The sequence below is a fragment of the Leuciscus leuciscus genome (genome assembly GCF_965113295.1).
Source record: "Leuciscus leuciscus genome assembly, chromosome: 8".
Taxonomy (NCBI): domain Eukaryota; kingdom Metazoa; phylum Chordata; class Actinopteri; order Cypriniformes; family Leuciscidae; genus Leuciscus; species Leuciscus leuciscus.
Genome location: NC_138732.1, coordinates 14,447,856 through 14,459,549, shown reverse-complemented (window position 1 = coordinate 14,459,549; position 11,694 = coordinate 14,447,856). Strand labels below are relative to the sequence as shown.

The following is an 11,694-nucleotide window of genomic DNA, read 5'->3' as shown; positions in this document are numbered from 1 at the left end:
TAGATCTTACAATTTTATTGGGTCCATCTGATGTTTGTCACTGACTGAATAATTATTAAATACTTTAGATCGGACTAAACCATTTTTAGGGAGGTAAGAGAAGCAGATATTAGGAAAATAATTTTAACCAAATTGCATGTTTTTGTGGTTTTCATTTAAATCTCAGGTATCGCCTACAACTAATTTAAATATTTGAATTATTCATACAACAGGGGCTGTATGAGTGTGGTTGTGTGCAGGGGCGCCGCTAGAAATGTTGGGCCCTATGAAAGAATATGAGGTTGGGCCCCCTACCGCACCCATTACATTAATAAAATCGATCTCTGGGGGCCCTAAAAGTATGGGCCCTTAGAATCGTCCTAACTTTCTCCCCCTTAGTGGCACCCCTGGTTGTGTGTGTGGTTATATGTGATCAGTGAACACTGAAAGCGTGGGAGCGGTAGCGGGCAATCAAGAACCATCCTGAATACAGGGATTTCAAACGATCTTATCAGTTATCACCTCAACATTTGGCTGTTCTTATTGAAAGAATATCGAAGATGTGGGAACAGAATGCTATCACTTTCATTGTTATCCTCAGTTTACATTTAAGACTAAGACAGAGCTTCATTTACATGCTGAGAGGGAAGACGGATGTGATCAAATGCTTGAGCAGAGATTGTTATCTGTGTTCATTCTGACGCTTCGTGTACTTTGCCACTGCTATGCGCTGTAATAAACTTCATTTTTGAGATCTTCGACGTCCACATCATTTTTTCTTACAGGACGGATTTTGTGGGAAACTGCAAACTTTTGCCACTCGTCCATGCGTGTTTACGTCATATAAAGGAATATAAAGAAAAGAAGACAGATGTGGATGGGGTGTCCACCAAAAAGAGTTTGCAAGAAAAAAGGGAAAGTGACCGCATGTAATCTCCAAACATTACGTCTTGAATTTTTTTTTGCTAACATTTTATTTTAAAGTGTCCCTTTTACATGTAGTTAGGCTACTACCAATAAATTATGCCTACCTATAAATTATTGCATAACTATAAATTATGCAAATACATGCAACAAACCCTAAACCGAACTCAAATCCTAACCGTAACCCTATAGTAAGTACAAGTTAATTAATATTACTCAGTACATAAATGTATAATTACACTGAAACAAGGACATATTAAATAAACTTTTTATTTTTTTTATAAACACTTGCAATTCTCACGAAATCAAAGTGATTTAGTTGACTTTCACAATGTTTGTATCTCTTAATTTAGCAGTTATCCATATTTTACCATTAAATTGTGCTGTACAGTTGTTGTGGTCTGGACATTTTTCGAGAAAAGGTTACAGGAAGTCTGTGATGTCACAAAAAGAAAGACACAGAGGTGTACAGTATAATCTGGCAGCAGTTTATCAAGGCAAGCCAATCACTCAAATACTGTGGAGACGATGATGATTATTTGGATTTCTGTCATGCTTCTAAGTGAGATGTGTAAGTGTAGAATACTGTATCTAAATGCGTTACTTGATTGTCAATGATTTTCTTTAACAGACAAGTCACCTCCAATTTTACAGATACTTATTTAAATGCTATTTCATCCCTGCATAGAACTTTTCTACATAATCATTTTGTCATCCGCAATGATTTTATTCAAATAATTTATTACCTTAAACAATTTTCTTTGTTTTGCATATTGTATTTATTTGCCTATTGAAATGATAAATTATTTATTTAATAAATAATTACATATAGTTTAAGTCTTTTGGGGCTTTATAAACTTAAAAATACTTTACATTTAAATTTAAGATGGAATACATGTTTTCACAATGACATGGTTTTCTGAAGTGAGACTAATATGTAAAGCTTTCTCATACAGATGAATTAACATTATTTTCATATTTACTCTTTTTCTCCCTATAGACTCAACACATTCAGAGGTTGTTTCTCAACCGGATCGAGTAATGTTGGTCTCTATTGGGGACGATGTTACTCTACGTTGCTTTATTCTGAAAGATCACAGTGATCCAATTTCTTGGTACAAGCAAAATTCTGGACACCAACCACAAGCAGTTGCAATGGTGCAGAAATTAGCCAAAATCCCTCATTTTTTCAACAGTTTTGAATCCTCACGTTTTAGCATTGAGACAGACTCAAGCAAATGTCATTTAACGATTTCAAATGTCACTTCATCTGATGAAGCAATGTATTACTGTGGCTGGAGAAAGTATGAATCAATTTTTGCTGAAGGCACATATTTAGCTTTAAAAGGTTTGTGTTTTTATCCTCGAGTAAATTTATTTAAGATTCAAATGTGATGTAGTCAACTTTTAAAATGGTATTTCTTACAACCATTATTTTAAGGGGAAAAAAATCCACAGTAAACAAATAAATTTGGACACTGTGAACAGAGTCTATTTGAGAGATTATTTGTTATGATTATTTGCAATAATATATTCTAAATTATTTTATATTCTAAAATCATCAGAAAAATAAGACCTTTGATTTAACATGTGACTTTGTATATTTCAGATATAGTCCTTTGCATAAAATGTCTCCATGTCTATTTAGGCTCACAAAACAACCAATATAAATCCAACGTGTCTGTTATTCAGCATCCCGAATCAGCGATGGTCCACTCTGGAGACACCGTGACCCTGATGTGCTCTGTGCTGTCTGAATACAACACCGCTGATATCAGAATGTTCTGGTTCAGATCTGAATCCGGAAAATCAGAAATCCTCTACACTCAGAATAAGAGTGAGACTGATTCTGCTCAGAACTGCACATTCAGTCTGTCCAAGAACATAGTCAGTCAAGTGGACACTGGAACTTATTACTGTGCTGTAGTCGCTTGTGGAAAAATTCTGTTTGGAAATGGGACAAAATTAAATATGGGTAAGTGCCTAATTATTTTCTTTTCATGCATTTTACTATTTTGTAGGAAACATTATAATATTTAGTTTCATAATAAATGGTTGAGTTGCTCTTTTTAAATAATATTATTTTTGCACATGCTTTTTGATGAAGAAAAATAGAGAGCATCTCTATGACAATTAACAAAATATGGGGAATGTCTGTGTATAACAAAAAGCAAACGTTATATTTAAATGCATGTAATATTATATTCATGCAAGTCTTTTAAATATATAATATAAATGATAAATGTACATCTCCACATCACATCACAATGTGTTTTGTCTTACTGTCCTACAGTAAAGCCAGTGGATCCTCTGGTGATGATCTTGAGTGTGTTATTGGGTGTTTGTGTGGTTGTGATCACTGCACAAGCTATTTTAAGTCATAAAAAGGAAAAATATTACTGCAACAAAGGTGAGCATATTGATTTAATTTGTCTCTAAAAATTATTAGTAATAATGACTAGTATTGTATTTGTAGGAAGTTTTTTTCCTTGATCTGACCTATTCAAATCTTTATTTAGATATTACCACATGGCGCAAAGTTTTTTTTTAAATATCCGTCCAAATCTTTTTTTATAACACAGGCTTCCATTATAACATATGTTTTTTTTGTCTTTCAACCAGAAAAAGGGCTAAAAGACACTGAAAAAGAACACCCCAACAGTCAGGTGTGCATCATAAATTAATTTTGATTCATTGTTTCATGTATTTAATAAGATAATATGGTAACATTTTACAATAAGGTTCCAATAATTAATGTTAGTTAATGCATTAACTGACATTGAAAAATAAACATTAACTGACATTAAAAATTAACAATAAATTTGTTACAATATTTAAAATATTAATATTAAAATATTTGTTAACGTTTGTTAATAAAAGGACAACTGTTCCTTGTTATTGTTAGCTCAGGTCTATTAAATAATATTAACAGATACAACTTTTGATTTGAATAATGTATTAGTAAATGTTGAGGTTAATATAAGATTAATTAATAATTTAGTATAAAAGTATTTTTATTGTTTATGTTAACTAACATAGTTAACTAATGTTAACAAATGGAACCTTATTGTAAAGTGTTACCGATAATTTCTTATTATGCAATTATTGAATTTTAAGTTTCTAATTTAATTTAATTTTGTACAAATTGTACATTACATACGTTGGGTTTTCATGTTTTACGTGGACTTTCCCTAGACGTAATGGTTTTTATACTGTACAAACTGTATATTCTATCACTTTACACTAACCCTATCCATCCCTAAACCTACCCATCACAGAAAATATCTCGGGTTACTTGACTGTAACCCTGTTACCTGAAAAAGCGGGAACGAGATGCTGCGCTTGATTTTAAGTGCTATAAGGGAAAAACGTCTTCGTTTGACCGGTTGTGAACACGTGTGTTGTGTGTGTGCACAAACACGAGAACGGCCTCAGACATGAGCCTGGGATGTCTACTCAAGAATGTGAAAGCCCATAGTACGTTAACATCCAAACTAATCTAATTATAGAATCTAATAAATGTGTGCATAGAGGACCAGCTTGCCACATCACATACTTGCTGCAAGGGGACGCCTCTTGCTAAAGCCCTGGAGGATGCAACTCCTCTGGTAGATTGAGCCCTAATGCCTAGAGGCAAAGCTTGAACGCGTGCCTCATAGGCTAGACATATTTTGCTTTGTGGCGGCCGCCCCCCGGTTACGGCCCCCATAACAAATGAACATCTGCTCTGACTTACGCCACTGGCTAGACAGTGCGGTGGACATAAATCGGAAGAGCATGAACTGGACACAGTAAGTAGAGTTTCTCCTGCTCCGGCGTGGGGGACAGAAGGCTTCAAGAATGACCGGATGTACGGTAAAATTTTTTACTTTTGGAAGACAGTTGGATGAGGGTGCAAAATAGCCTTGACCAGTCCAGGGGCAAAGTCTAAGCAGGATGACGAAAAAGACAGAGCCTGCAAATCCCCTATCCTCTCTAGTGATGAGATAGCCATAAGGAAAAACATCTGTAGAGTGAGAAGCTTAACCGGCGCTGACTCTAGTGGTTCAAAGGGGTTTCAGTGTTTCCCCACTGAAACCCCGTCAGTCAGAGCGTGGCAAGCTGAAACGGCGGCCACAGATACTCAGAAAGTAGCAGAACATGTGCCTGCTGACAACTTTTCCTGCTTAAACTCCAGCACTGAAGCAATCTGGCTGTGGACTGGGTCTGTATGATGTATAGTACATCATCTTTCAAAGACGAGCCCCTTAAGGGCGTACATTCTTCTAGTGGAGGGAGCCCTAGCACTCGGAATGGTCTCTCAGGGGCCAAACATGAAGATTCCATAACTCGGGTTCCATAATTCCATGTTCGGTATCGCCCACAGCAAGCTGTCAAGAAGAAATATCGTCACCTTCCTAAAATAATTGCCCAAGTCATTTTTTCAGGTTTCTCAGAAAACACAAAAAACTGAACCTAACTTCAGAGGCCGAGTAGATTTTCTTTCTTCTTGATGCAACTGCCATCTTGAAAAGCTTGTAAAATTGCCTAAGTCTCATTGTCTTTTGACTTAGCACTCTTGACATAGGCCATTATACTACAGGGGTAGAATTGCATGATCTGTTCAACTGAGGATTTGGGCAATTTTACCAGAGGTGGCCAGCATCATGGGAAGATGACTTCTGCAAAGAAAATCATTTTTGTCCAAAAAATGACTTAGGCAATTATTTTAGGTAGGTGACGATATTATTTCTGAGAACCAGACTCTAGTCGGCCAACGAGGCGATATCAGCAATAGGCATGACCCTTGTTGACGGACCTTAGCCAGGACTCTCGGGAGCAGAGCGATCAGTGGAAATGTGTTTAGATGCTTCCTGGGTATGGGCCATGCCTTCCAGACCCAGGTGGGCTGGACGAGTCAGCGAGAAGTACAGGGGACACTGCGCTGTTTCTTCTGAAGCGAAGAGGTCCACCTCTGCTTCGTAAAATCTTTTCCAGATCTGACTGACTACAACGGGATGGAGCTTCCAATCCCCGTTTCTGGACAATAGATCTGCTCCCACATTCATGCTTCTGGAAATGTAAATCGCCCTGAGGGACAGGTGCTCAGCACGAAGTGCTCAGCACGTGCGCTTACCATAAGCATGGCACGAAGCATTCTGCGTGTGCCCTTACCCTTATTTGCCTCTGGGGATTAGCCCTTGGATGAAATCCCCTGACTCTGAGCCACAGGTATCACCGTGGACACAGCTGCCATAAGACCTAGAACTCTTTGAAAGTGATGGAAAGTAATTTCCTGACCTAGCATAATATCGATCAGGGTGTTTAAGATGGACTCGACATGTGAGGGAGACAGTTGTGCCCGCATGGTGACCGAATCCCATACAACCCCTAAATACATAGTTCTCTGGGCCGGAGAGAACCTCAACCTCTGAGTCTCAACCTCAGATACACAAGATGAGATGACATCCAATGTTGGAGCGCAAGCTTTTGAGACTGGGACAAAATCAACCAGTCGTCTATGTAATTTAAAATGGGGATGTCCTGGCATCGCAATGGAGCCAAAGCAGCATCCATGGATTTTGTGTATGTGCGGGGTGATAAGGCTAGGCCGAATGGAAGAACCTGATTTTTAACAGGCAGAGAACCTACAGTACATCCTCAGCCCGCTCTGAAGAAGTGCAGAGGCGTGCTTCAGCAGATGACGGGAGGACAACGCGATCTAAAAAGAGAAGGAGAGAAAGGGTCTCCCGCTCCTCAGCCAGATCGACTTGCGATATGTGAGACTAGCGTGAAGCACTTTAATGGAGGGCAACTCACAATGCTTGCACTCGCCATTCATTCTCGATATGATTCTTTTTTTTCAACTCTTTTCTTTTTTGTTGTAGAGAAAGAGAGCGAGAAAGGCTTTATTCCTGACAAAACTTACTTCTAGCAAAAGGGATAGTTTGAGAAGAGGTTTGAATAGCACACACGGCACACAATGCGGTTCTCAAGACAAAAGAACCTGATGAGCGCACATGTCACACATCTATTTATAGCCTCTGGCGTCTGCATTCCGCTGACGTCATCATCAGAGGTTAGACAAATTTTTAGGCGTGTTTGCCACACGTTCACAACCGATCAAACAAAGACGTTTCCCCCCATAGAGCTTAAAATCAAGCACAGCATTGAGAGTAGCTTTTGAAGTGGAACTTTCTGCATTTTTACATTTAAAAAAAAAACATAATTCTGTATGATTTATAAGCTTGTTTCCTCATGGGGACCTCAATTTAGGTCTCCACGGTGACACAAGTCATCATGAGTCTGTGTGCATTCAGGGTGAAGTCCACACCGGAATAGAAAAACATGTTCACACTAGGGGTGGAATGGTAGGCTACATGTATTCGTATTGAACCAAAACGGTACGGGCGTCATGGTTCGGTGCTTAAATTTACACAGAGAATACACGGTATAAAAATAAATAAAACTTGCGTGCAAATTAATTAATGTAATGCGGAACTACTGTTAGATACGCAGGTTATTTAGGGACACCTAATCCGTAGCCCTGCCTTAGCTCTGAAGCGGGCTAAGATTGCAATGCTGAATATATATATATATATATATATATATATATATATATATATAATAGAGAGAGAGAGAGAGAGAGAGAGAGAGAGAGAGGGGGGCGCGGGCGCGATCGAAAAGTCGCAATGTGTTTACTTATATTTGTGTGCGTGTGTGTGAGGCGCGGGTGCGATCTAACAGTGGAAACATACAATTTTGTTTATACAGGACATCATTCAAACTGCAAAGTGTTTAAGTTACTGTTAATTAAAATTTTAAGGAAAACAAATATATTAATCTGAAATTTAGCAAATTAATTTTCAATTCATTCAGGTACAATTACCAAACATATCTCAAGGTCTTTTTGTCTTTTTATTAATTTAATTAATAAACTAATTATATAAAACTATTGTCAGTGCACTACAAATAAACTGGTTCTATGCCTTTGCTTTATTAATAAAACTTATTAAAAAATTCAAGGCTTAAGTCATTTATTTTCCTTTGGTGGGACAGCCTGAGACATGCACAAGCCTTCTGCATTTTTGTTTTGCTTTTCCCTCCATTGTACCGAACTCGTACAGAACCGTGACACACACACACACACACACACACACACACACACACACACACACACACACACACACACACACACACACACACACACACACACACACACACACACACACACACACACACACACACACACACACACACACACACACACACACACACACACACACACACACACACACACACACACACACACACACACACACACACACACACACACACACACACACACACACACACACACACACACACACACACACTTTCATATTTTCCTTTAATCGAATCTTTCTTTCTGTGGCTCTCATAGGACCATGATGCAGTGGAATTGAATTATGCTGCATTGCATTTTAACGAGGGGAAAAACAGAAGAGTCCGAAGGAAGGGGGAAACACCTCAAGACAGTGTTTTCAACCAGATCAATAACCCCACTGACCATATATAGTTGAGTACAAAAATACCTAGAATATATCAGACAGCAAATTTAAGTTGCGCTACACTTTTTTTGTTGCAATTAATTTACTAACTAACAGTGTCTAACTTTTTGCAAATTCTATTACTGTATCTAATTTTGTAAAAACATATTTAAATTCACACAATTGTGATCATTAAAACTTTATATTTTTATCCCCCCCCCCCATTAGAACTTAATGGTAAATAATAATAATACATATTGCAATCCTTTTAATGGAACATATTATAACTGTTATGAATCATAATCATAATTGAAGGTCAAGTCACCTTTATTTATAGCGCTTTATACAATACAGATTTAAAAGCAGCTTTGCAGTGATAACAGGAAAATAATGATGCATTTCTGCTGTTGTTCAGCTTTAGTCAATTCAGTGTTGATTTAGTTCCGTTGGAAAGATCATCCGTTATTAAATTAGCTCATTCGATCTATAAAGCAGTTCTGCAAAAAATTATGTCATCGTCCAACTATTACAATTATTACTATTAATTATTGCTATTACAATCATTACACAAACACAGTTGACAAGTAGATTCTATATTTGTAGAGTTGTAGAATTGTAGAATATGGCCATTTTTTCCTTTTTTTTTTTTTGACCAGGATGTTTCATTTGAGAATGATTGTCTTTTATTAGGCATCACTGTCCCCTCAGGATTTGATCTTGATTACTGTAGCTTCAAAAACTGGATGTATGACTCTGTAAAACAAATAAATAGATACAATAAGCTAGTGCAAAGTTTGGAATTACTGTTTTATTGGACACATTTTCAAATCTTTTAAAATGAAAGCTCTCATTATGGTGTGATTTTACAGTGATTAAAAAAAAATACTGAAGTACATAAGCAGCAGTTTTTGTGATGTTATTGACAGGTTCAAATGACAAGCTTCTCCGAAACATTTGTTTCTAGAAATTAGAAAATTTGAAAAAGTCTTTCAAACAGAGATTTGATATGTACAAAAAGTTTACTTTACCTCTGCATCAGGATTTTCAATATGGATGGACATGTGGTTTCTATGAGGCCGGTTGGGAATGGAAGATAAAGCTATAAATAGACAAAGATATGAATCACTTTTTGTTTATCAGTGATTAAGGACTGCCAGGTCTGTTTTTTATATTATAAATGAACAGTCATGTAGTTAAAGCACATACCTTTCAGGGTTTTTTTGGTATAAAATTTAACGATTACTCCTATTTTGAAAGGTCATTTCTTGAAAGTATTACTCATACTTTTACTGTAAGCATCATGTTTAAGATAATCAAATGACATTTCTGCAGAAGATAGCCGAAGATGGTGCAAAACAATGTCTAATATGCACAATGTTTTATTGTTATTTCTTTGCTGTTCATACATCATTATGTCAAAATATGGTCTATATTTACGGAGGTTATAGGAGGAATAGTATGGAAAAGATGTCACATATGTAATGTATAGCCTAATACAAAATATTGCAATACAGACCCTTTTCTTGTCTAATCCTGATGCAGAGACATATGATCCACACAGCACATATTCCAATAATGTTGCACAGAAAGATGACAACTGCAATCCAACTCTCTGTTGTACTTACAGCTAAAAAACAAACAGAACATTGCAGTTATGATTTTTATTCATTTTCTGACTAAAATCACTCTTACATGCACACTGAATTACTTAATCAATGTAAATATTGGGGGTGTAACGATACCCTCATGTCACAATTCGATACATATCACGATACTGAACTCACGATACGATATTATTGACATGGTAGAAGGTTAACAAAAATGTACTGTTGATTAAAATGATCAATTTTATATTACATTGTGGGTGTAAATGAATAGGCTTGGACTTGGTGCTGATAACTCAATGCACTGGAAAATGGTGATATTCATGATTCTGAAGCTGAAAATACTGAATTATTATAGACGAATATGCTTTCACTCTGTCACTCACTAGATATATTTAAAATAATGTAGGCCACTTTTTACTGGTAACAGAAGACATTTGGCATTATCAGGACACACAAATATTCCCCCATTGCATTATTATACATTATATTCAACATTAATGTATACTGACACTAAAACTCTGAGAACTTGAATTTTTTCCTCACACAGAAATTTATTTTGGCTGAACTATAGACAATACATATTGCCACTATCCACGATACATATTATTGCATTTTTGTATTGCGATATATTGTGACATGATATATTGTTACACTCCTAGTAAATATAGATTTTGTTTTAATTTTAATCAACTGACAAGTTCAGTACAAACAGTCAATTTATGTTCTTGTTTAAAAATCAGAAATGATTTAATTTCAGCTAAAGAACAAGAACTCACCTGTATAGTTAAAGGATGATACATTAACTGCCAAAAATACTCCATTTCCAAACTCAATATCAAAGAAAATCTCCACTCCGCAGTAATAGACCCCCTCGTCCCAATGACTAGTGTTAATGATACTAAGAGAAAGTCTTTTCTTTGATCTGCTGATATTGAAGCGTGTGTTTGTATATCCTTTATAAAAAATGGGATCAGCAACTACTCTCGCCATAGCGACAGCACATGGCCGCTGGCCCTTGATTTGCTTGTACCAAAACATGTCATAGATAGTGTAGTTTTCAGTGAAAAAGCATTGCAGAGTCACATTGGCACCAGATTCAACTGTGATAACAGAGTCTGGCTGATGGAGAACCGTGCAGTGCGTAAAATCTGAAACAAACAAATTACAAAATATTCACACAAAATTTACAAGCATTAGTATACATTCAGTACCTTTAAAAATTAAGCCGAACACTGTATAAAAAAAAGTCACTCAAATACAACAAACTTGGATGTTTAAGTCATTTAAACTTAAATTACATTAAACCGACTTAAAAAAAAAACTGTTGAATCTTGTATAACATAAAAAAAGTTAAAAATGTAATAGACTTATCTTGATGAGTTAAAGCAATGTAAAAACATGTCATAACTTATTGATCATAAAATGTTTTACAGTGCAGAGATAAATTTCATAATGCCCCTTTTTTCAGGTTTCACAGTCTACTGCTGCTGTACAACTGACATAGTTTAAATAGTAAAACAACACTTACACATGTTAAGATAAAGCACCACAACCGCCTCGATAATCTGGAAAAACATCATACATTCATTCATATAACGAAACATGAGACATTATAACACCTCATTTGCTGCTGTGGGCTTCCTGTTTTACCTGTGAGAGATCTTTGCAGCCACTGG

General features: G+C 36.3%; 1 protein-coding gene and 1 gene segment (V, D, J or C); one reads left to right on the top strand and one right to left on the bottom strand.

Moving 5' to 3' along the window:
* Positions 1-1,396: 1,396 nt before the first annotated feature.
* LOC309504928 (signal-regulatory protein beta-2-like) lies at positions 1,397-9,196 on the top strand. 3 transcript variants are annotated; one of them, XM_082178241.1, is made up of 6 exons: positions 1,397-1,474; positions 1,904-2,251; positions 2,552-2,878; positions 3,197-3,313; positions 3,526-3,569; positions 8,306-9,196. In XM_082178241.1, exons 1-6 carry the CDS (start codon positions 1,432-1,434, stop codon positions 8,438-8,440), a joined length of 1,014 nt encoding a protein of 337 aa, XP_082034367.1. In that variant the 5' UTR covers positions 1,397-1,431; the 3' UTR covers positions 8,441-9,196. The 3 variants fall into 3 exon arrangements, with proteins under 3 accessions (XP_082034367.1, XP_082034368.1, XP_082034369.1); XM_082178242.1 differs by lacking the exon at positions 8,306-9,196 and adding an exon at positions 4,182-5,199; XM_082178243.1 differs by lacking the exon at positions 3,526-3,569 and having other exon boundaries at positions 8,306-8,425.
* On the bottom strand, positions 9,108-11,694 carry LOC309504933 (T cell receptor beta variable 29-1-like). The segment is given in 5 exons: positions 11,547-11,694; positions 10,795-11,166; positions 9,928-10,038; positions 9,440-9,510; positions 9,108-9,164 (listed from the first exon to the last, which is right to left on the bottom strand).

Coding starts and splice junctions, on each gene's coding strand:
- LOC309504928 (XM_082178241.1), top strand. CDS start 1,432: ATGATGATTATTTGGATTTCTGTCATGCTTCTAAGTGAGATGT. Junction 2,252..2,551: donor CACATATTTAGCTTTAAAAG/GTTTGTGTTTTT, acceptor ATGTCTATTTAG/GCTCACAAAACAACCAATAT. Junction 2,879..3,196: donor TGGGACAAAATTAAATATGG/GTAAGTGCCTAA, acceptor ACTGTCCTACAG/TAAAGCCAGTGGATCCTCTG.